We start from the raw sequence: 25174 nt of genomic DNA on the forward strand, positions 1-25174 counted from the left end.
CGGGCAGTGAAGAGTTATGTAACACCCTGGGCCTGTTGGGAAAAGACTGGCCAGGAATTCTGGGTTTTTTGGGGGGCCAGGGATTCTGGTTTTTTTTTGGGGGGGAGGCATCATCTGGACATGGAATTGGCGTCACTGTGGGTGGGCAGGTAGTTGTGCATTTCCTGCATTCTGGACTAGAACACTCTCGAGGTACCTTCCAACTCTATGATTCTACGATTCTGATTCAATGAAAATGCATTGATACGTAGAATGTCGATGTGAGTCCAAGGCCAAGGGAAATGAATCCATCTGTAATGCAGCTACCATGTTCTCAGTGCCTGGGATCAGGCGGATGTTTAACTATCTCAGCAGAACAGACCATGATTCCAATTACAAAACATGGTTGAAAGAATTCCATACTTTCCCTGGTATGCACCACCCATCAATCTGGACTGTTTGAATGTTAATTGGGTTTCAAATGGACGATGGGCCATGGTGGAATTAGTTCCCCTATGACGGCAGAGATGGGACTGGTATCTTCTTCTAAAGCAAGGTAATAAGCTTAAAGCATATTGTTTTCCTTCCCACCATCTGAGGCTGGGATAATGGATTTGGAATTCTCACCACAAATTGCTTGCTAAAAAATCACTACTGGCAGATGTGAAAACATAAGAAGCTGATGGCTATTGCTTTCCATGAGTCCTACAGGTCCATCAATGGCTGCTAGGCAAAAGGACTAAAGGAGATATCTGCATGCAAATGGGAATCACCACCAAGGGGTCTTGGCTTCTATGCCATTGGTTGCTCCGACTGGCCACTGGATATGGCAGGCTGCTGGTCTGGATAGACCACTGCTCTGATCCACTAGGTTGTCCCTTATGTTCCACTTTCAAATGCTGGATATAATTGCCTTTGTCTAGATGCCAATTTGTTTCGGAAACAGCCAGATGGAATGGCGTGGCATGCATATGAGAGAGGGTGTTTGCTTGTGTATGATGGTTTGGAAATCAGGTACAAGTTGTTTTCGTTTTGTTTTTTTTTTAAGAACTGTGCAAGTTCACATCTGATCCTGATTTTAAAACTCACTCCGTCATGGGGATATGAAGCTTACCCAGAGTTCCTTGGAGAAATACATGCAATTACAGCCTGGTACCTGGGAGGAGTTTCTGAAATCAGCAGTGCATTCTTGCAGTCCACCCCCTCAGGACATGGCATCATCAGCTACCAACATTGCAAACTTACCAGGTACACGGTGACCCGCACAAATCATCTTCTGGTGAGTCAGCTGATCTCTGACAACCAATTTCACATGTAACGAAAATTGCACACGATCCCTATGTACAAGGTCTTAAATTAAATCCTTGGCTATTACTCTTAAGGGTTCAAGTAGCAGGTGATGTGAAAGACCTCTGTCTGAGACCCTGGAGACACATTGTCCATCCATCTAGTGAATATTGAAATAGAAAGATCTACAGTGTGTCAATACAGGGCAGCTTTGTGTGTGTGTTAATTATTCCAAATGGTCACTATGCAAGTGTGGGTTGATTGACTTTGACAAAGGTTTACGGCTACTGAAAATAGACTTAATTTGTTATGATGGTCTCTTGACAAATAGATTCAAATGGGTAGCCGTGTTGGTCTGAAGTAGCACAATAGTAGCACCCTTAAGACCAACAAAGATTTATTCAAGGCGTTTGCTTTTGAGTGCAAGCACTCTTCGTCATAGTCTGAGGAAGAGTGCTTGCACTCGAAAGTTCACACCCTGAATAAATCTTTGTTGGTCTTAAAGGTGATCCTGGACTCTGGTTTTCTTGGCAAATAGGTGATGCTCCAGTATGTACAAAGTGGAACAATGATTATATAGGTCCCTTGTTAGTATGTACCATCAACCCATGCTGGTATTTCACTTGCAGCATTCAGGCTGATGAATTCAAGGTGTAGGGATCCACACAGTTCACTGGGAATCTACCACTGTCTATGTCCATAACTCAAGAAATATGAACCCAAGTCATGAACGTTTCTAAAGTGGAAGAGCGATGATTGAGATAGCATACAACCATATTGACCCAGGGACAGAAAGCAAGAGTTGGCCTAACAGATGACCTATGAGCCATCTGGCAAGAAGCAAAAATTAATTCTTTCTCCCCAACAGACTTATGATTTTTAACTGCAGTTTAAAATGCAAGAGGTCACTTTAAGCTTCATATTCTACAAAGGTTTGCTTGCTGATCTCTGTATACCAGACTAAATAGGCCAGGTGCTGTTTCTAGACAAAAGAACCATCCATGATGAGCCAAAGTCAGTGTGAGCCCCAGGTTCCTCTGAAGTATCAAGCCCTGGTCTTCAGATATTCTAGCTCTGTAATGGTAGACCTCACATTTTTAAGTCTTCCACAGCTATGGGACCACAAGGTCTCAGGCCCTTAGTTCACCTATACTTGTCCCTCTTCTTGAACAAACACTAGTAAAATCTCTCCCCCCAAAACAATTATTTCCACACCTGCTGTAGACAGCCCCCCACAAACACTATTTCGTGACCCAACTTTCACTCTCCACAATTCACAAGGTTGTACCATTCAAGTTCCACTAAGTTGCTACTGGTCACTTACCATTGCTGAAACCAGTCCACCGCATCTTGGGCTTTCTCATGGCTATTTTTTACCCCACCTCTTCCTGAAACATGTTCACCCACATAATGGCTGATACTGTGTAATCGGTACCCTCAGCTAGTAACTTTACCATATTTGAGGCAAGATGATAGGTGGCAAGCTTGTGATCCATCAAGAACAGATCCTTCTCATTGGGGACAACATATGTGACCCTGTTATGACCACTCATCATCCCCCCCCCCCCCACAGTACTTTTGTTCTGCCACACCTGGGCATTTGGTGTTACCTAACCCTAGATTCGCTATTTTGAGTGATGCACGATTGAGGGCCTTTCTTATTGTGGGCTTGACCTGTTGGAATGCATTGATTGAGGACTTCTTTTGAGTTCTACAGGGCAAGTAAGACAGAGTTATTCCACCAGGCATTCCACTGTCACTTTGGTGGACTCTTCCATCAATACTTTTGATTTTTTAAAATACAAAACATGTTAATTCGCTGTGTGTTGCAGTTTTAATTGGATTTTATTTATATTATGTTTTTATTACTGCTATTCTTATTGTCATGGTTATGTTGTTAGCTACTCTGAGGAAGGGGAAGGATCAATAAATGGAAATACTAATCAATAAATGGAAATACTAATTTCTGTCCAGGATGCTCCTAGTAGCCATTTGGATAAAACAGGACCGAGAATCCCATTGATGGTAAAATCTGCATTTTATTCCATGGCTACATCCACACATCACTGGACATAGCACCATCATGAGCAAGTTGGTCATGGGTTTGGCAAGAAAGGGACATGCCTAATGTTTAATCAGTCCTTGCAGTCTATGAACTCTAGTTCTGCTTTTTAAACAGGAGTCTTCAACCATCCATATAGGAATATTGTCTGGTTTTAAATGGCTCTTAGTACTCGTATGGAAGAAGAAATTACTTCACTAACTTGGAGCCTAACTGGGACCAAACTAGAGCAGCTTCTTTTTTTCTGATAAATAAAATGTCAGTCTTAAAATAATTCGAACTCCTTCTGATTCCAAATAAGCAGTAAAAGACAAATCTTTGGAGATCAAGTCAAATGTCCGATTTATTATTCTTTTAATATAACTCGAAACTGGAACAAACGTCGTTTTGAACGAGTGTACAAATGAAATGGTAGACACATGCTGAACTCAACAATGTGACAGTAAAGGGAAGGGGGGGGGGAAGAGGCCGAAAGTCTTGTACAGAGAATTAAAAGGAACAATAAATATTTCGCTATGTGATATTGAAATGACCTCCCGCCATCTCAACATTTTAATCCATAATAAAAAAAGTACTCCCTTTTCTTTTCTTTTTTTTTTAAAGCGGAGCACAAATACCAAGCAATAATAAATAGTTCCAAACTTGTAGTAAAAGACAAAACCTCCAAGTAAACAACGAAAGCTCATACAATAATAGAAAAAGGTAATAAAAATAGTTTGCCTTGCCAGTACAAATGCAAACAACCAAAATCAATGTTACTTTTGCTTTGCAGTTCTAAAGTACAAAGAGCACCATAAAATGAGTTTACCTGTGAAAAAAAACAGAACCTTGGACTGTATTGGGTCAGGACTAGGATGAAATGCTGAAGGGTGCAACTAGTTTTTGTTTTGTATTTAAACCTTACATCCTAAAAAAAGGGCAAAAATTAGAGTATCATCCAGTAATGTTCCAAATATTGATTTTGAGGCTCTCTTAACATTATTCAATTCTGCTGATCTTAAAACTGTAACAATAATCATGGAGGCAGACATAACTCTGGTAGATCTGCCACATTGTGCTTATGGCCTTGCAAAGCAGGTTTCCTAAAAAGCAGGAAGGATGGGAGGGTCATTGTGGTTTCACTAAACACAGTGTTTGTGCTTCAGAGTGATTTGTGTTGGTTTCTTGACAGCTGCTGGTGGACCAAAGCTTAAGTTTGTGAGCACACAAAAGGGCTGTGAGGATCTCTTAAGCCAATTCACTGCAATATAAAATGTGAATTGATTGTTTTGCTGAACTGGTTTTGGAAAAAAGGGGTATCTAAGGAGGATTGTAATTCTACACATGAATTTACTCCAGTGTATCCATCCTGAATTTTCAGGATTTATGCCAGGACAAAGGAAAGCAGTATTTGTATGATATTTTGGAATACGCCATAAGAAGCTGCGCTTGATATCTTAGGTCTCCTGATGCTTAAACACATCTGGACAGTAACATAACCTTATCCCAAATTTTGAAGAGCTGGAAGGGGGACAAGGTAGGAAATAACAATTCCAAGTTCTGCAACACACTCCTGACATTGGGATGAGTTCCATGCATTTGGCATAAACTGCCATTTGTTCAAACACCACATGAAAATGCCCCATTGTTTCCCACTTCTTTAAAATAATCAATAGTCATCATTGAGTTTTCTCATGCCTTGACCCTCTCTACCCCTCCCACCCCAAGCAAGCAAGCAAACAAAGGGTGTAGAGAAGTCGAAGAAGTGTAAATTAGCTAAAAGGCACAGAATTTCATCCCAGTCCTTCAAATATTCCGAAATTTATGGAATGTACAGTTAGGAGTCAACAGCAGCAAAGCAGACAGAAGAACATGGACTGGCAAAACCTGTACACGGTCCCATTCTGACATGGAGGGGGAGGGAAATCAAGGGATGCACCTGGACCAATTTTTACTTCAAACCAATTTATAGTGGTAACAACAGTACCTTGCAGTAACTTCTCCCCTCCCCACCATTATTTTAAAATTGCTTCATCTGAAGGGGAGAAGGGGTAAAATCAGTAATGGAGCAAAGTCCTGGGCCTATTCTGCACACAATAGATAATGCACTTTCAATGCACTTTAGAAGTAGATTTACCTGTTCCGCACAGGAAAATCCACCTGCCAAAGCACACTGAAAGTGCATTATCCAATGAGTGCGGAATGGGCCCTGGTCCAGCTGGAGAGCTCCAGTCTGAACTCTGCTTAAGCAAAGGAGTGTGTTGTGCAGTACAAAACCTTGCAGGACAGGGTACCCCAACAAGTGGTTGGCGCAGGAAAGGATGACATGGTGAGTCACCTGTTTGTCGGTGGTGGAAAGACTGAATGCACAACCTTCCACCCTTCAGTAGGTGATCAGATTTCTCAAAACCAGTAGCGTTGTGAATTTTGGGCACAAGGTGTGCAGCTTTCTGGATCAGGGCTAGGAAGCTAACATTTGTTGAGAAAAACCACCTCCCTGTCTCTATGAAGGGGCATTTATGGAATGTCAAATGTCTTCACAAAATTTTAATTTCATTGAACAATAACAGGCAACAGCCATCCATCCTAGTTCTACTATACCTGGGAAGGCCTTGATACAAGGGGTCCAGGCAGCTTCTAAGTAATGACTGCCCTGTAGGAACAGCACGTTTTTTTTTTGTAGGCCATTTCTAACAGAAAATATATATACATATACACAAAACTGAAATTGTGAACAAAAACCTCAAAACAAAAACAAAACCTGACAACCCCCCCCCAAATAATAATTAAAAAATCAATTATTGTTTTGTTTCTTTTACTCAAAGGTCGTTAAACAACCCATTTATTTTTTTTTCTTCTTCTGTACAATAAGGTCTTGACATACAAATTATTTTTTTGCACTATTTTATCCTGCCAAATTAAAAAAATATATTATGGCAGCCTGTTTGTTTGTTTTTATTTTTATTTCCAAATTCACTAACAAAAAAAGTACATTAAATCCCTTTAAAAGGACAAGCGTACAGTTAAAAAATTACAAGTTCCAGTAAAAATACAGCAAGTGCCTACATTATAGGAATCAACCAATATCAATATCCATTCCAGAAGAGGGAGATGGGAGGAGGGAGGGGGGGGAGAGAAAGAGATAAAAATAGGTACAGGTCAGAAATGTGATTTTTTTTTAATTCTGCAAAGCAATAACAATATTAAGCACTTTTTTTCTACATACTTTTTCTACATGGTGTAGCAGTCACCTTTGAATCCCCAAATACAAGTTTCTATACATTTTTTCTTGAAATAAAAATTCAACACCCAAGGCAGAAAAAAATTTACTAAAACTCAGACTTTACAGTTACAGTGACAAGAACAAATTTATAGACCCACCATTTAAATTTTACTGCAACATTTTCAAGAAAAAAGAGAAAAAAGGTTTTTTTTTTCTTTCTGGTTTTGTAAAATGCCCAGGCATTCTCCATTATTACAAATACTGGTCCACTTTTACAGTAATCAAGAAATTTTAATATATATAATATATACTAAAACCCCGTCACCAAAAGAAAACAATATACACATGGCCATTATGGCATTTTTAATAACCTATTAAGCAAACTTTGAGGGGGGGAAAAAAAAGAGAGATTGCTCAAACACACAATACACACAATGTTTTACCCTTGTATGTATTCAATACTGTAAACGTATTTTAAGACAGAGTGCACTAAATTTAACTTTTAAAAAAATTAACCGTTGTTCCTGATTTTTTTTTCATTCAATGATAACCACTTGCAATTTTGTGTCATTTGAGTTTTAATTCAGCAGTAAATCATTTCCATTCCATTTCCTAAGCAGCGTTGTCCTGAAAAGAAAAAGAGAGGCTGAAAACAATTCAGCAAATGGACGTCCGAAGTTGTGCTGGGTATACATCTTCATCTGATTGGGTCTTATGTCATTTTCATGTCCGCTATCTTCAACCAGGATTTTTTTTTTTTTTAAAAAAAGCAAATGTGGCTCTTTTGTTTGTTTTTACCCTACAGAACATACTTTTCCTTGTTCTACCTTTTCTTTAAAGTCTTTTCATTTCACAAAAGGGTTTGCATTTGTCTCACGAGACTCAAATAGGAAGATCAGTTTTCAAGGCACTCACATCAAATTGAATGGCAGTAGAAAAACTGTCCAATAAATTATTATTATTATTATTTTCTTTATAGTGCCAGTATTGTGAATGCCACGCTTAGCAACACTGACACTTAATCTCAGATGTCCTCTTTAACCATTTCACCCACCTCTGGGCCAAGCAAAGACAAAAAAAAAACAAAAACGAAATGCTATAATTTCTTGTTCAGAAGCCGCTGGTCTTAAATGCAAACAAAAACATTTCTTTTTTAAAGTGCGGGTCAACAGAACCAAAATGTATAATTCTTAAGTTGTCTTGACTTGATAGACTAAACTGGCAGTTCTCAAACCAGGGCCTAATAAAGATTGATCTGGAGGTCATGAACAAATACATGTATCTGGGCTTCTCTAAGATCAACAAAGTTGCAAGGAAAGACGGGCAACTCAGATATGGGGCACCTACTCTGGTCTGGCAGATTTTAAAAATGGAAAGAAAAAGAATCAGACTTATATAGGCCTGCAATATTCTCTAAATGCATGAGAGCTAATGCCTGTGAAGAACAAGAGTCCAATTAGCCCACAGCATTGTCAAACACATTGCAAGAGAAATACTGAATTCAGAGAGCCCACCTGATCAATATACTCAGAAGTGGAAGAAAGTTCAGAGAGACTTTGTGCCTGATGCTTCAATTAGTGTGGGGAGGGGGAATAAGAGCTCCCAATGAACTCCACAAATCAAAACAGTCGACTGCTGAACCCCAAACTGGCCTTCGCTGTAACTTTCTAGAAACAACAGAAACAATCACAAAAGGAGAAGGTCAAAAGTGAGGAGGCAGCTGACATGAGAAAGGTATTCATATCCTTTCTAACTTCTGTCTCCTTAGGGATGGCCACTTCACACTCTGACGCATATGAATTCCTGACAATAAGAGCAAGTTATTAGGATTAAACTATTTGCTGTGAGAAGGTTCAGAATGCAGTGGGCTGTCAGGTGGCAATTTCTACAAGAAGAAACACGGATGCTCTCAATCTTTTATGAAATTCAAAAGACTTTGAGCATTCCCTGTGAAGGATGGTCTGTCATGTTATAAGGGGTGCAAGCTACTGTCAAAAGTGATTCTATTTAATGTAAGTAAGGGATGATCAGGAACCCTAAACAACAGTGACTGGTGTTTAATTGGAACTGAAAATATTATTTTCAAAATGCTAAATTCATAAACATCCAGAGGAAATTCAAACTTTCAAAATCTCTTCACTCTGTTTTTAGTCTAAACCAGGGGTAGTCAAACTGTGGCCCTCCAGATGTCCATGGACTACAATTCCCAGAAGCCCCTGCCAGCAAATGCTGGCAGGGGCTTCTGGGAATTGTAGTCCATGGACATCTGGAGGGCCGCGGTTTGACTACCCCTGGTAACCTTTAGTAGGTTTTTGCAAAGAATACCAGGAGGTTGGAATGAAATGATCAGCCCCGGAATATCAGTTCTGAGACTGTTATGGGACTCAGATTCAGGAATTTCAAAAGCAGAAAGAATGTGTGCTTTATATGAGGAGAAAAAAAAAACATTTCATTTCACTGTCAAAATGCCTGAAAATATCTGGTCTAGCACCTAGCCTATGTATAACAGCTGTCACTGTTTCTTTTTCTGGAGCACTGTTTAAATAATTGGTATGCATTGAATTAGACTAAGGCCAGGTTCCCAATTATGAAGTAAGGAAACTGCACACTGGCAGCGTTCAGATAACAGGCTAAACTACGATTTGATGAAACACCAGTTCAATGTGATGTTTGCAAGCAGAGAGTGTGATAAACCAGATTTGATGGTCGGTACCCAACTGGAATTTCAGTCTAGGGTCCGTAGTTGTCCTAAATGGTTTGCTATGATGTCTTAATTCACTAACCAGTCTGCTGAGCTCAAAGCTGCAGAGTGTAAGGAGAATATTCTTTTTGGATAGACGAACCTGGGTTTAGGCACAAACCAGGGTTTATACTTCTGCCTGATAAACTAGAACTTGTTTCAGAAACTCCAGTTTACTGTAATGCCTGAATATACCTGCACTGGTATCACCCATATGACCCGGCATGCAATGACAAAGGAAAACATTTTTTTATCCCGTTCACATCTGTCTAATATAGAGCTAATATTCCTTAAAAGATTACCCATGGAAGTCCAAACTACAGCAGCCACCTATCATCATTGTTGGCCACTCTGGCTGATATTAAACTTTAAGCAGCAGCATAGTTGTGACCAACCAGCTCAAGGCAAATTGCCGCACATGGATTGTGGACTGCTTAGGTATTTTTTCACAACACTCATGACGTAGCCCCATTAAAGTGGCATAAACAGGTCTGCTTAGCCCTTGATAGAACACCATGTTCCATTTGTTGGCAGTAAGGCAACCTTAGGCATGGTATGTGTCTAGCAGTAGGATGATAGCAACCACATGCTCGCCCTTTGCAAGGAGTGGCCATTTGAAAACAAATGTAATGAGGAAAAATCTACAAGTAGGTCACAGAACAGTGCTTGTGTTTGGAGAATTGGTACCAAGAACAATGGATAAAATATCTCCTAGGACTGCATTTGAAATGATCTCATACAATGACAATATTTGGCATTGGGAAGGGCAGAATCAGCCTAAGGAAATATAGTTTGGCTTACTTGACTTAGTCATCTGGACCCGCCTGTTCAACAGGCACTGTAGTAACTTATTTACTCTCCATTTGTGGCACACCACAATATGGATTTTGTGAGTCTACTGGGATGGCTTAGCAGTGTACTGGGAAGTGGCCTTGATGCATTTTAGGACCTCCCAACCAGAGTCCCTTGTTCTATGGTTCTGAACCACAGTAACAACATGTGGATGCAAAAACAGCTGAGGAGGTTTTGATACCTTAAAATCATCAAGATCTTTATGGTACCATAAGTTACTTGTCTGTTTTTGCTGCAACATAACTACATCTGTGGGGCTCAGCATGATAAAAATGTATGATTATGCTAGCTAACCACATAGAATTCAACAAGGAATTCTGAAATGTCTGTTTATAGGGCCATTGAGAGTTCTAGGGCTGCCAGTCATCCTGCTAAGGTGCGTGTCCTCCCATTTGTAGTCCTAGTTACTAATCACCACTGGCAGTGGGGGAATTTAAAGAATGAAACAAACAAACAAACAAACAAAATCCAGCATCATCTGCACCACTACATCACTACTGAGAAACACCTCGAAGTTATGCAGGGTACCTCTAGGAATCACTGAAAATTCTATGGTTTTACCACAGATTTTCCAGCAATTCCTAGAGACACCCTACGTCACTTCTGGGCTTTCCCAAAAAGCGATGTAGTGGTGAAGATGATGTCAAGCCCTCTCATGTTCCTGCTATCAACTCTCCTCCAGTCATCTGGCTGATCTAGCAGAGGAAATCCTTAGGTACATTTTGCCCAGTTTAATATGTGATTAGAGTGTCAACTTGTGATAGAATGAACATCTCTTACTATTGCCTAATTGGCTGATATGACATAGGAAGCCCAACTATAGTAATCTATCAAAATAATCCTTTAACCTATCAGGACTACAGAACTACAAAACTGTATTTATGTGTGTGTATGAACAGCCTTTTTACAAACAAACTAACATCCAATGGATAACATCAGTTACTCTTATTGTTGCTCTTGCTCTGGGGTAGTCATAACAATTTCACAAATCCAGGTAATCAACTGGTAACTGCAGCTATGTGCGCATTACATTTTATGTGAACCAGATCTCAAATAAGTTGATGTATGTGTGAAAAACAAGCAAAGCTTAATTTTAGTTGTATTTTCAAAAATCTGTGCATGCAGCTGTCCGGCCTCCCAAATTGTCTTAAGGAACTGTTTACTTTTTTTAATGGCAGAAAGGTGAAAATACACTACTAGTAATGGGAGCAAATGTCCTTAGTAATCATGCACAACTGTTGCTATTGCATTCCTGCATATAGCTGCCATCAGAAAATACCTGTGCCAGTTTTTTTTTTAGCTCTCATAATATTAATTCTGAAAGTTTGCAAATAATTTTTTTAAAGGCCTCTGTTTTTAGTGGCAGCCTCAGTGCTACATATTAGATCCAAATCCAAAAGAAAGTGCTACAATGTTTAAGATTGTTATCCGCCATACTACTTCATCTTCTCTAATGTCCAAATGGTTTTTTAATTTTTAATTTTTTAAAAAAGGGATACCCCAAAGGGGCAAAAATCAAAGGAGAAAAAGAGAACAAAATTATTACATAAAATGTTGGCTTCTTCACAAGAAATTACAGATGCTTAGCGTAAGATTCACCAAAGCAGCGGCCTTTTAAAATTATAATTTAAATTGATATGCATCTCCCCCTGTAATGCAAATAATCTCAGGTTACTACTGGGGGAAATTAGAATGGGATACCTAACAAAAATGTAAAAGGAAATTTAAAACAGAAAAAAAAGTCTTTAAAAAAATACCTGCACATGCCAAAAAAAAAAAATACAAAATAACCCAATAAATACAGAAATTATTGCACAGTTAAAAGGCTTCACAATTTTTACTGCCTTAACCAATCCTCAGGTTTACTAGATCTTTGTAGACACAGGTTATATTTAAGTGCCAAATTCTGGCACCTGCCATATTTATCCTAAGTTACGTTTATGGAGGCAAGTTAGGTCAGCTTTTCTCGGTTGGCAATAGTTAAACTGTACAACTTAAATGTTACCTAGACCCCTGATTTTAACCCGGTGGGGGGCCTTAGCTTCTTTCTGCCTGCTCAATTTTGACATCATTTGTCAGCAAATGTTCGCCATGCCACTTTTTCATGTGTTTCTCCAGGGTGCTGTAAACACTGAAGGGCATCTGGCAAATGTCGCAGCGGTAGACCTCCTTCCCTATCTGGCCATGTGTTTTCATATGACGCGTCAGCTTACTGCTCTGGGCACATGCATAGTTGCAGAGCTCACATTTGTAAGGCCGCTCTCCCGTGTGACTCCGGCGATGCACCGTTAAGTTGCTGCAATTCTTAAACACCTTGCCACAGTACTCGCACGTATCGCTCCGCCGCCCTTCCTTTGAACTGGGTCGACCGGGGCCTGGTCCGCTGATGTGGGGTGTACTGCCACCGCTCGCCGTCCCGCTGCGCCCTGAGAGACCGCCATCCAGCATATCACCTGGTGGAGTGGAGAAACGCAGGCTTCCATTTTCTGAGGAGTGCTCAGAAGAAGTAGCAAAGGGGGATTGTCGGGAGTCTGTGAATCCTAGAAACGGATCCTTCATGAAGTGCCTTGATGCTGCATATCCTACCAGCCACTGTGAGTAAACATTTTCGGAAGGTATTATTGTTGCTGGTGGTAAGTCCAAATCTTTTTCTATCTTTATTCGCTTTGATGAGTTGTTTAAACTGGGGCTTGTGATAGGGGTTGGCTTGCGAGGGAATAGGCCTGGAAAGGGTTCGCCAGGACCAAAGTTTCTCCCATTGACTGTCCCTTCCTCAGTGCGGTCAAGTTCTCCCACTACTGAGTCTTCATCACCAGTGTCTCTCTGACAGAGGTCTCGAGGACAGAGGTCTCGTTGATCAGAGGACCTTTTCATGAAGACACCTCTTTTCTGCTTTTCGGCCAGCATGTCGTTGTATTGCTGGATGGTACCAAGGCTTACATTCTCTATCACTTTTCCTAGGACAAGGGACTTTTCATCTGGCAGCGATTTGGAGCCGTTTTCTCGGTTACGACTGAGTTCCGAGTCCATGCTGAAGCTTGACTCAGGTCTACTTTCATTCTCCAGTTCCTCTTCTTCCTCCTCCTCCTCCTCCTCCTCTTCATTGTCATGCCCTAGGGAAGGATCACTCTCATTCCTGAAATCAGCCTCTCTAGACTTTAGTCCTTCTCCAGTGAGCTCACTTGTGCCAGGCTCAGGGGAGCTTGTAGCAGACAGTCCATCATCTGACCTCCCTGTCATGGACCCAGCTTTGTGCATATGTGTTTTCATATGGCGTTTTAACTTGCTGGCTTGGGAACAAGCATGGTCACAGAGCTGGCATTTATAGGGCTTCTCTCCTGTGTGACTGCGTCGGTGAACAATGAGATTGCTCTGGAACTTGAACGTTTTCCCACAAAATTCACAGGACTTACTTTTCGCCTGAGGCTGGGGAGGCGTAGTGCTGCTTGGGGGCATCGGTGGCAGTGGTGGAGTGCTCAAAAAGGGTGATTTAGGGCTTGGCTGGAAAGGATTCAACAAGCGATGCATAGGGTTGTTGCGATTGGGAGAGACTGGCGGAGGGGTGGAGTTGTTCCCTGCCAGTTCTCGAAGCCTTCTAGAGAAATCCATCGCTGGCGACTCGATTGCCATGGGGTTTAAACGCATGACTCTATCAAAGGCACTGGGATGCTGGGCAACTAACCCCATTTCTTCGGCACTAAGGCGATGTGGATCCAGATGATGACGAGGTGGAGGGCTGAAGAGGGGAGGTGTGTTGGGGAGCCGACCTTCACCAAAGCCAGGGTGATCACGCAGGATGGGACCTGTCATTCGCAAGAGACTAAAGGGGTTGTTGTCGCCAAGGAAATTCATCAACGGGGACTGTGCAACAGTCTCGGGTCCCAAAGGAGGAGGGATGGTGATGCGTGGAGTAAGGGAGCTATTCGAAGGGCTTGTTTCCAAGTAGATGCGGAATCCATGTGTGTTCTGGGCATGCTGAAGCAAAAACCAAGCGCTATTAAAAGGCTGCTTGCATGTTGTGCAAATATAGCTTGAAGGCTCATCTTTACCTAGAAGGAAAAAAAACAAAGAGAGAGAGAACAAACTATCAAAAAAAATGTCACACACGAGAGCTTCTAAATACCATTTTTTCCTACATGGTCTTTCTGAGTTAAAAAAAAATACTAATAAAATATTTCCTGCCTATCCACAATCTTTTTTATGATATAGCAAATCAGTGAACTATGGTTCACTGGAACCCAGCAAATCCGCTCCAGTAGAATTCCAAGTTAGTTTCAGAATTATTTGTTCAAATCCTCAAACAGCCATCAAACTAAGTGGTGAGCTTGAGACGGTGACTTGAATATACTTCATAGGGTTGTTGTGAGGATAAAAGAAGGAAGGAAAGAGGATCACTTTGTGGAAGGGGATGCAAAAGCTTAACATATAGATAACTGGGGAAAAACTGGAGATAATATTGAACAAAAATTTATAAACCACCAACAGCTTGCTTTTTTGCTAGAAATTATTTCAATAAATAAAATTAACTAGAAGAGCTTAAGCAGCATGTGGGAATTCAACCCACTGAATTCACTTAATTCTATAGGTCATCAACTGATGAAAGAGAAGCACTGGAAATCCCAACTACATAGGAAAAAGGCAACCTAAAAAGAATTTGTCCTTCAATTCTTTAGGTCTGACCATGAAGCCATCAAAATAGTTCAGTTTAACTTGTGAAAAAGCTATTGTGAGTATCTACCAAGTACCAGATATCTACCTCATCCCTTAATGGAGAAATTTTAAATAACGGTAGAATTTTTTCCTCCCCCCCCCCTCTGTTTCTCAATTTCTCTGCTCGTTTCTGTTGCACATTGCTACAACAGTCAGGCGCAGGCAAGTTGCAGCTACGTTTGGGATCTTGCTAACTTTAAAGACAGACATTACACAAACTTATTTAATCATCTTCAATATGCATAGTCCTACTATGAGCTTTAGTCCTGAAAAATTCCTCGAGGTTTGGGGAGGGGCGGGATTTAAGGGGGGAATAATTCCACGGGGCCTCCCTCTAAATCAGAGGTTCCCAACCTTTTTATCATCGGGGACCAGTCAACACTTGACAATTTTACTGAGGCTTTGGTGGGGGGGTAGTCTTTTGCCGAGGGATGTCACTGCCTGCTACCTGAGCCCCTGCTACACTTGCTTTCCCGCCAGTGCCCCTGACTTCCCGCCGCCCACTGGGGGCCCCTGCCAGCAGCAGCTGCACAGTGCCACACCGAGGGGGAGCCCCAGCCATGGCGGCGACCGGAGAGCACCAAAAGTGAGCCGGCGGAAGAGTGGCAGGGCAGCCCCCAAGGCAGCAGCTGGGGAGGAGTACGAGGAGGAGCCGCAGCCCGGTACCAACTGATCCTGGACCGGTCCCGGTCCCTGGACTGGGGGTTGGGGACAGCTGCTCTAAAGCAGCCATTTTCTCCAAACAAACTGATCTCTGTAATCTGGAGATTAGCTGCAATTCCAGGAGATTTCTATACCCTACATGGAAATTGACAACATGTAGGTTAGATCCCTCCCCCTCAAAGAAAGGCACAGTGGTGAGCAAGATCCAAAATCCATGGATATCAATGGACATCACTCACTTAAGGGAACTACTCCCCCCCCCCGCCACATACACACACAAACACAATACTAATGCACTGATATTGTGCAAGAACTCTCTCTTTGTTTTGATATCATTTTGTTCAACAATAATTATGGCTACTTATTGCAAGCCCAGAAGAAAAGATGCAATTAAAAATTTCTAACAGCAATGGCTACCCAATTTATATGCAGATGCTGCAAATAAGGATCTGTTTAGGATGAGGCACTGGAGAGGAAAGGAATTCCTGTCAGTACGTGGATATGTGTAATATTCTAAAGACGGATCAACAGCCAGTGATCCCATTATTCCTTTCAATAGTTAATATTTTTCTTTCTTGAAACTAAACGTGACAAAAAAGCCTAGACCTTTAATATTTCTTAAACAATACCATGTGTAATATAAAAAGTGACAGGTCACTGAGGCAGGCTAAAATATAGAGCACATTCTGTCAAAATCTCTTTTTTTAACAATATGTTTTACCTCAGCTCACCCTTGAACGGACTTTCATAAAGCCCTTTCCTGAAATATGAACTAACAGCAAACTAGGAGCAACGTTTTACAAGGGCATACAGCTTCAAATTCCAGAGTGCTTTTACCTCCATTTTATCCACATTTAATTAATTGATAATCCAAAACTGATTGAGTCTTCCATTTTTACAGTTTTCCTTCAGCATTTTCAAAAACTAGTTCACCTAATGAAGGAATTTCCCACCACACACACAGTGAGAACAACTTCTAACTTTAACGGGCTGCATCCAGAAATCCAAGTTAGTATAAAGTGTTACAATTTAGGATGAAGACCAAGTTCATGGGGGGGGGGGGTTGTGGTTTAAAAATGTTTCCTTAAAATGGTAGCTCGCTGGTCATTGGCGTTTGCGTCATGGAGCAGGGACATTTTGTTTTTATTCTTGACTCCCCCCAAATTTCACCTCTGTGAGAGAATAAGTCTTTTTTTTCTCCTGCTTTCTGATTCCCTTTCAAAACCAGCTTATTAGGGTGTATTACTGGCACAAGATACTGATGTGACAAGTTATCGGTCATAACAGTAGCGATTCTTTTCTCTCTCTCTCTCTTTTTGTTTTACTTTGCTTTCATGCCCCCAAACTCTTCTGTTCGGCTGCCCCCTGTTCACAATGGCAAAATTGTCTGCAGGCTACTCGGCTACGAAGGCTCTGACAGAATTGCTTATTTTCCTCCCCTTTTTCTTCTTTTTTCCCCTCACTTCACTTTCACAGCCCTCAAAGGCTCTCCCTAGACTCTCCTTTATTATTTTTTCTACTTAAATAAAAAAAATAAAATAAAATGTTCATTTCCATATTATCACTTCATGGTTATCTTGCCGCGAAGTTGCCCTGAGCAGTGGAGATGCTCACTTTTAAGAACAGAACAATGTCAAAAAGTCTTTGAAATTACACTCTGAACATTTTATATATTCTAAAACTTGCTAAGTATTTTCAACCTACCCAGGAATGGTCAGATGTTGCTATAAAGTGATCCCCATAGCTAATAATGCAAAGCGCCTATGCTTGAAAATACTTTTCTCTAACTGTAGTTTTATGTAAGGCCACCTTCTTCGGAGGCTCACTGTACGATCCTAAATGGAGTTACATCCTTCCACTCACTGCAATGGCCGTAGAAGGGCATATAACTCTGGTTCAGATGACTCTGCCAGTGTGGTACACACAAATGGAGGGGGGGGACTTCCTATTGACCGTTTATGCACTAGATGTTTCATGCCGGGCTGTAGGGTAGAGTTTTAGTCGTGGCAGGTTGCCCCACCTCTTCATGAACCCACGTGGGGGATCATTTGGCCTGGTGCACCTCATCCGCCCCCAATTTGTGCTCCTGCACGGTATCTCGGGCAGTGAAGTTCCAAGTACATAAACGGTCATTGTCACACTTTCTATAGCAAGCCAAAATACCACAGAGTTGAAGCATCTAATCCTGTGGAAGATGAAGGGGCGCACATCTAAGGGAGCAGAGCCTACAACATGTATTTCAGTCCCTCCCATATTTACTCAACCCCCAACCACAACTAACTACTCATATTAACAACTCTGAGGGCCTAGCTATTTCTCAGGGATATACCCAAAATTGCAATACAGTTTTCAATGTGTTGCTATATGTATACACCAATACGGGCACACACCCACACAAATATCCATGTACTCAGCCCTTTGACCTATGGAGCATACAGGAGTATATTTCCCAGCAGGCTCCAGAAACCCAACATAGCAGCAGACAATTTTTCAAATAGTGTAAATTTTTTAAATCTTTATTTTTCTATACGAGTAAGTTTAGAGTCTCGTAGATGTGAGTCTTAAAGACCATGAAGATTTCCACTTTGACTAAAATGGCTACCTACCAGAAACTATTTTCCGATGTTTACGCTCCCCAGCTCAATGTTTTTTAATCTCTCTCCCAGTCTTAAAAAGCCCCCCCCCCCATTTCAATGTGTCTCTCCTAAAGCTTCCCCTTGTTCCCATTTATTGGATCAGAGTGAAAACATTAAAAAAGGCAAGATGAGTCTCTCCTCAGTTTTTGTAATGTACAAACCTTCTTTTGCCTATAGAGGAAACATCTGTCTAAATTATTTCTCTCCAATAATTAAATTTGCAGTTGCTTTATCTTTTATATTACGTGTTTTAAAGTTCTAAAATACTTTAAAAAATATTTTCAGTATTCTTATTTAGATCTGGGATGGTAACTCTAGGTCCCAACCATATTACAGAATACACACAACACAGTTCTAGTATTTCCCCAAGACTTATAGATGTTGTGAAGAATAGGAAGGAAATATCGAATACTGTTCCAAAGATTCAAAGAGACAGAAATATGCATAAGCCACAGTGAGTTTGGTCAAGGATTCCGCAATGTTCTTTTCTTCTAGGTGCTGAATTTGTTAGACCTCATAATATAATCATCATTAAAACTGAGTGCTGTCAAATCACATCTGACTCACAGCGATCCCATGAAATTCCACTTCACAAGGTTTTCACGGCAAGATGTGAGCAGAGATGGTTTCCCATTGGTTTCCTCCATGTAGCAGCCCTGGTTTTCCTTGGTGGTTCCCATCTAAGTACTAATGATGGACAACCCTAGTTATCTTAACTCTGGCTAGTCAGCAACTAGGTTCACTGGCAGGCCACTAAGAAAATATGGAAACTGATGAACCAGGTTGCTCTCACACCCCCAAAGCACTCATCTGAAAAACTGCATGAGTACTTCTACACACCACTCTTGCATTCAGACTGGCATACTGAGTGACCTCAGGAGGTGGAACTGTCATAGGGGAAGTAGCTGCTTATCTCTACTCTATCATCAGGATCAGTCACTCCTCCAGATTACTTTATCCTCCTGCCCCAAGGCCTTTCCCACCCAATTTAACTTTTATAACAGACACCACTAATCTGTACTGGCAGTACTTAGAAGTCTAACAAATGGATCTTGCTAGATTCAATAATGAGATCTTGAGTATCCCACATTTTAAACCGATGCAAGTAATTATTGGCTGAACCCACCTGCCTATTCTTAGAGTAACCCCTCCCCCGGGGAAATAAATATTGCTCTCTCTCTTACTTAGTGATGGACTACAGTGTGTTCATAATGGGAATGTGTGTATGTTTCAACTATGGAAAGCATAGTTGAAGTGGGTACTCCCACACATGGTAATTTCTCACTGAGACTTTGGCCTGGATACGAAATGTTTTTTACAACAAGGACTCATTGAAGAGGGCAGGATACATTTCACCCTTCAGAGTTCCCACTCCAGTTAAATGTCTTTCTTTCTACTGGGGGACCCAAAGTAGTGTTAATGTTCTGGTTGACATGTTATGATTGTTATACCTGTTGTAATGTTCTATGTAATTACCCCATGATGTTATATGTAAACCACCCAGAGCCGTATGGAAGGGCGGCATAAAAATATAAATAAATAAATAAATAAATTCCTGCTGTTGGTCCTCTTCTCTCTCTATGCTCACCCATCACCCCTCCCTGTGCCATGCATCAAGGTCAGTCTATTTCATACAATTAGAAATAATTACCATAATATCACACACATATAGAAAACACTTCAAAACAAATAATCCCCAAGTACTTTATATGGAAATTTAAAACAGACATATATAGTAAAGGTAAAGGTATCCCCTGTGCAAGCACCGGGTCATGTCTGACCCTTGGGGTGACGCCCTCTAGCGTTTTCATAGCAGACTCAATACAGGGTGGTTTGCCAGTGCCTTCCCCAGTCATTACCGTTTACCCCCCAGCAAGCTGGGTACTCATTTTACTGACCTCGGAAGGATGGAAGGCTGAGTCAACCTTGAGCCGGCTGCTGGGATTGAACTCCCAGCCTCATGGGCAGAGCTTTCAGACTGCATGTCTGCTGCCTTACCCCTCTGTGCCACAAGAGGTTCGTGTGTGTGTGTGTGCGTGTGTGTATGTGTGTGTGTATATGTATATATATATGTATGTATGTATGTATGTATAGATTATATCTTAATTTATTATATTTTTAAATTTCATTTTTCAAACAAAATTGCTACCCAGATCCATTCGCATCAATGAAAATGCAATATAATGGTGGTATGCCTTTCATCTCACCACACACGCAGAAATCATAATTTTTTGTTTGAGACTGTGAATTAGTTGTGGTCATTCTTTTGTATAACTGGACCAGAAGAACAGTCTTTGTCAATGGTGTGTTTTGTTGAATAAAAGTGAGGCCAGATTGAATATGTTTAAAATGAATGTAAAAACTCAGCATCTCATCAACACATTGCTTATCTCTGCAGGGAGTTGGGGCAGCACTGTGGGTTAGGAAGGGGATATAATCCATTGTGTGTTCTTGCGTGCCACACTTCCTAGTCTCCAGCTTAAAAGAGAAAAACATAAGCTGGAGTGGAGAAAACTTGCAGATGTACCCTATCTGTAAGTAAAACTGGATGTTATGGAAAAGATAGATCAGGAATTACAATATCCCATGAGACAAAAGTTCCTTTAGACAATACAACCTCTTGTACCAGGAATCCACCAACAGGAGCACAATGCTATATCCAATGCTCCCGATATGCAATGTTCTAGAAACGGATCCTTTATGAAGTGCCTTCCACATGCATACAGTTTTAGTACATACAAGCATCATGGGTAGCATATGTTCCTGATAAACTTTGTTGTAACATCTCCAAAGGATTCAAATAATGTGCAATCATTGATTTAAAAAGACTTATTTTTTAGCCTGGTATTAAATTACCTGTGCTCACCTTTCAGTGCTTTTCACTTAAATGCGATTAATTTCTTATAATTTTTTAAAAAAATTTCCTCTTTAAAAGGAAGAATGGAGATTAGCGTCTCCCACTGTCCTCAGAGCTATTAAAGGCATTACCTTTTAACAGCTTGGGTTTTGTTTAATGGCCTGTTTTTTATACTGTGGTTTTTAATTGTAAGCCGACTCGAGCAGAACTCTGAAGAGGCGGCACAGAAATATATTCTAAATAAATAAATAAATAGCACATGTACAATTAATTCTAATACCTAAAGAAGTGTGCTTGTACACAAAAGCTTTTACCTTGAATAAAACTACTTTGGTCTGAAAAGTGCTACTCATCTCAAACATTGTTCTTTAACTGCATTATTACGGAATTAAAATGCTTTAATTAAAAGCATTGCTTTAACACGTCTTCTATAAGATTTAATCATAACATCCAGAGATGTTAAGAGAAAAGAATTAAACAATGAAAAGGTGAGGAAAATAATGGAACACTGAACCAGAAACCGCTGTAAACATAACTTCTGCTCAATGAGAGACTGCAAAGTAGATGTAGCATTTGCCAGTATCAGACATTTTATAAACAGAAAGTACAATCCACAAACCTAAAAGAATAAATTTCAAAACTAATCAAGACTGAATGATACAATCATAAAGTTAGCTATGCCTTTATACTCCAATAAATGCTTTATACTCCAATAAAGTTAGCTATGCCTTGAATAGATATTGAAGATTAGTTACCAGGTTTCAAGTTTTGATATTTTAATTATTATTTAAAATCCACCATTGAATTGTAAAACAAAGAAGTTGTGGCTTCTAATGCTAAACTTGTCTTCTATGTTATCAGACAAGTTTACTTGTAGGGATACCTGAAATCTCCGGGCGACAGAGAAATGGGGAAAAATGGCTGCTTTGGAGGGTGGGCTCCATAGCATTATATCCACTGAGGTCCCTCCCTGCCCCAAATCCCACCCACTCCTGGCTCCACCCCCAAAGTGTCCAGGTATTTCCTAACCCAGAGCTGAAAACCCTATTTACCATTCCATACCTTACCAGAGAAATACCACTCATTTATGTTAATTTAACTTTGAACCCATGCTGAGCAATCCTTGTACATATTAAAAACTGGGAGAAGGATGAATCTCGGCTCATGAATCTAAGATCAATGGTAGAATCGGAATGGTATATCAGTTACACTATCAGACTAGGGCTCAGTCTTTTTGACCCAGGCTGAAATTCCCACTCAGCCATGAAGTTCACTGGGTGAAAATGGGTCAGTCAATTTCTCTACTTTGCAACATTATTATGAGGATAAAATGAGCAAGGCGATGCCATTTCCCACTAACGGGGAGCAAACCCCTCTGATTTGACATGTACAATAAAATAAATTAAACATTTATTAATTGCCTAATCCTAATCCTGGTCAAACCAGCAAAAAAATCTCACTCACTCACTCACTCACTCACTCACTCACTCACTCACTCACTCACTTTTATACTGCCGTCCCAGCGGGCCAGCTCATTTAGAACTGACCCAAAAACACAGAATATGCTGTAGTGTGGTTATTATTATCATTATCATTATTATTATTAATTAGATTTGCATAACCAGCTCTCGGAGAACAGGTTCAAAGCGGTTTACAATATTTCATGCACAAATCAATACATTAAAATATTAAAATTCCCCATTAAAACCCACACAACAATAATTAAATAACAATGGTGATACAATGTTAATAACTGTTTCCCATACATGCTCACTGGATGGTCCAAAGAAGCAGGAAGATGGCTTATTGGACATAGGAAGGATTGATCTGGGGATCCGGGCTAGTCTAGTACTGGCCTCTGTCCCTAGGAGAGGGGCCCCCGATCTTAGCCCCTGGGCCCCCACCCGGCCTCAGACAAATGCCTGGTGGAAGAGCTTCGTTTTGCAGGCCCTGCAGAACTCAGCTCCGACAGGGCCCACAGCTCTTCAGGGAGCTCATTTCACCAGGTAGGGGCCAGGACCGAAAAGGCCCTGGCCCTTGTCGAGGCCAGGCATGCCTCCCGGGGTCCTGGGATCATTAGCAGATTCTTACCTGCAGAGCAGAGTGCCCTGCGGGGGCATAAGGAGGTAGGCAGTTTATGCAGTTTATACTCCTGAACATTGGTTGTATTCCACTGGTTTGGGTGATATGGATTCTGGTGGAAGATGTATGTGTGTGAGTGGGACATGAAAGATCAGGGAAGACCTAGTGCAGTTCTATGATTCAATGTTTTTGGAAATGTTTCGTGATGGAGTAGAAACAAGCTATAACAAACATCTGGCACATTGCTAGTGAAGCACTGGAACAGGCGTGTGCAACTTGTCATACAGACCCAGCAAGCCAGCCCCCTGACAATTTAGAGTGACACATAAATTTAAAAAATCTGAGGAACCTAGGTCTGCAAGACTGAAGATGGAAGAACTGAAAAACAGGAGCAGAGAAAATGCTTAGAAAGAGCCATGATGTGTAACGGTCGTATAAATTAAAGGAAATGGAAAAATGGAGATCTTGACATGGATGAAGCATTGAAACATGGGGGCTTTTGGCTAACCCAAATGATGCCAGAATACATGCATGTTTAGTCCGATCCACCAGGGGTCTTTTGCTATTCACACAGATTTGGAAGGCATGTGGGAAATGAAAGAATGCAGTGGGTATAAGTAAAAGAGAAGAGTCCACAGGGTATCATGATTCCGGAACAATCCAAGTGTTGTGGGTTTGTACAACAGGACATGCAGCTTTCAAATAAAAGAAATAACACTACTTCACTCAGATGCAAAGCAAACCATTAGTGGTTTCATAGCCCTTCACTCACAGACTGATTAAGCACTGGGAACTTCACTGCCCCAGCTCCCGTGCAGGAGCACAAATCGGGGGCGGATGAGGTGCACCGGGCCAAATGCTTTCCCATGTGGGTGCATGAAGAGGTGGGCAACCTGCCACGATTAAAACTCCAACCTGCAGCCCGGCATGAAACCTCCAGTGCATAAACGGTCACAGTGACTGGTATATTTATTTGTGTACCTAGCCGAATCATGGCCTGAGCTGAACTGTGTACTTTGGCATGAAAGAAGAGGGACAACTAATGGCATTATAGTCTTCAAAGTCCATGAAATCTTTCTTTTAATTGACTTTGGTGGAATGAATGCAACCAGCAATAGATATTTATTTAATTTCTATACCGCCCTCCCGGCAAGCCAGCTCAGCCTGATTACGGTGTTCTTACAGATCTTTCTTTTATGATTGCCAACTCCAGGTTGGGAAATTCCTGTAGATTTGGGGTGGAAACCCAAGGAGGTTGGAGTTTGGGGAGGGGAGGATGCTCAGCAGGGATGTTATGCCACTAAGCCTACCATACAAGACTGGCATTTTCTCCAGAGAAACTGATCACTGTTGCCTGGAGATCAGATGTAATTCCCAGAGAATCCAGGCTGCACCTGGAGGTTGGGAACCATACTTCCTTTCTTAATGACCATTAAAAACAAATGATTTACTCTGCGGTGTTGAAAAATAAAGGTATGGGAACACAATTCTGTTATTTCTTAGTCTGAGTTGGGCATTTGGATGGCCACTGTACTGTTACTTCAGTCCTGGTTAGGACAGTGAGTAAGAATAAGGACAACAAAGACTGGCTAACCATACCAAATTATCCTCTCTGTCCTTGTCATCACTTATGAACCCTACAGATGAACCTATGTGACTTTGAAGGGGAAGAGATCCTAGTAGAGTTACAATTCGAGGCCTGCAATTCTAGCTGCCCCATTTACCAAACTGTAAAAGGAGGACTTGCGTTTTTGAGAACCCTGAATACTGAGACATTTAAAAATGTTGAGCAAGTTTGGAAATGCAACTACATTCCCCATATCCTTTCAAGAGGAGGAAACTATGAATTCCATTTCATCTTCATAGATCCCTCTAATCCATTTTAATTGCCAAATTCAACCTTATTCTGAGAGAGAGAAAGATTCAGAGGAGCAGGGAAAGCCAACATGTAATAAAACAATGAGCTAACTTTCTAGTGATTCTTTTGCTATCTAATAATTGTGACCAGATCCATATAATTAATTCCCACATAGGTTGATGGTGATGAAAGGTGCCGTTCTCAACCAACAGAAGACAGATAAATAGATAGGCCCTATAAAGCAGG

At 40.9% G+C, this 25174-nt stretch overlaps 1 protein-coding gene across 9 annotated transcripts in view; it reads right to left on the reverse strand.

The window, feature by feature from the left end:
* Positions 1 to 3645: 3645 nt before the first annotated feature.
* The window catches only part of BCL11B (BCL11 transcription factor B), a 178816-nt gene continuing 157287 nt past the window's right edge, over positions 3646 to 25174 (reverse strand). For 7 of the 9 annotated variants that reach the window (XM_077323627.1, XM_077323626.1, XM_077323632.1 and 4 more), the window contains one exon: positions 10072 to 14171. In XM_077323627.1, coding sequence (XP_077179742.1) covers positions 12160 to 14171 — 2012 coding nt within the window. In that variant the 3' untranslated portion in view covers positions 10072 to 12159. Of the gene's footprint in view, positions 7267 to 10071; positions 14172 to 25174 lie in introns of those variants that run through there. The other 2 variants (XM_077323630.1, XM_077323628.1) reach the window with 2 other exon arrangements.

Source organism: Paroedura picta, chromosome 2 (assembly GCF_049243985.1).
Source record: "Paroedura picta isolate Pp20150507F chromosome 2, Ppicta_v3.0, whole genome shotgun sequence".
NCBI classification, from domain to species: domain Eukaryota; kingdom Metazoa; phylum Chordata; class Lepidosauria; order Squamata; family Gekkonidae; genus Paroedura; species Paroedura picta.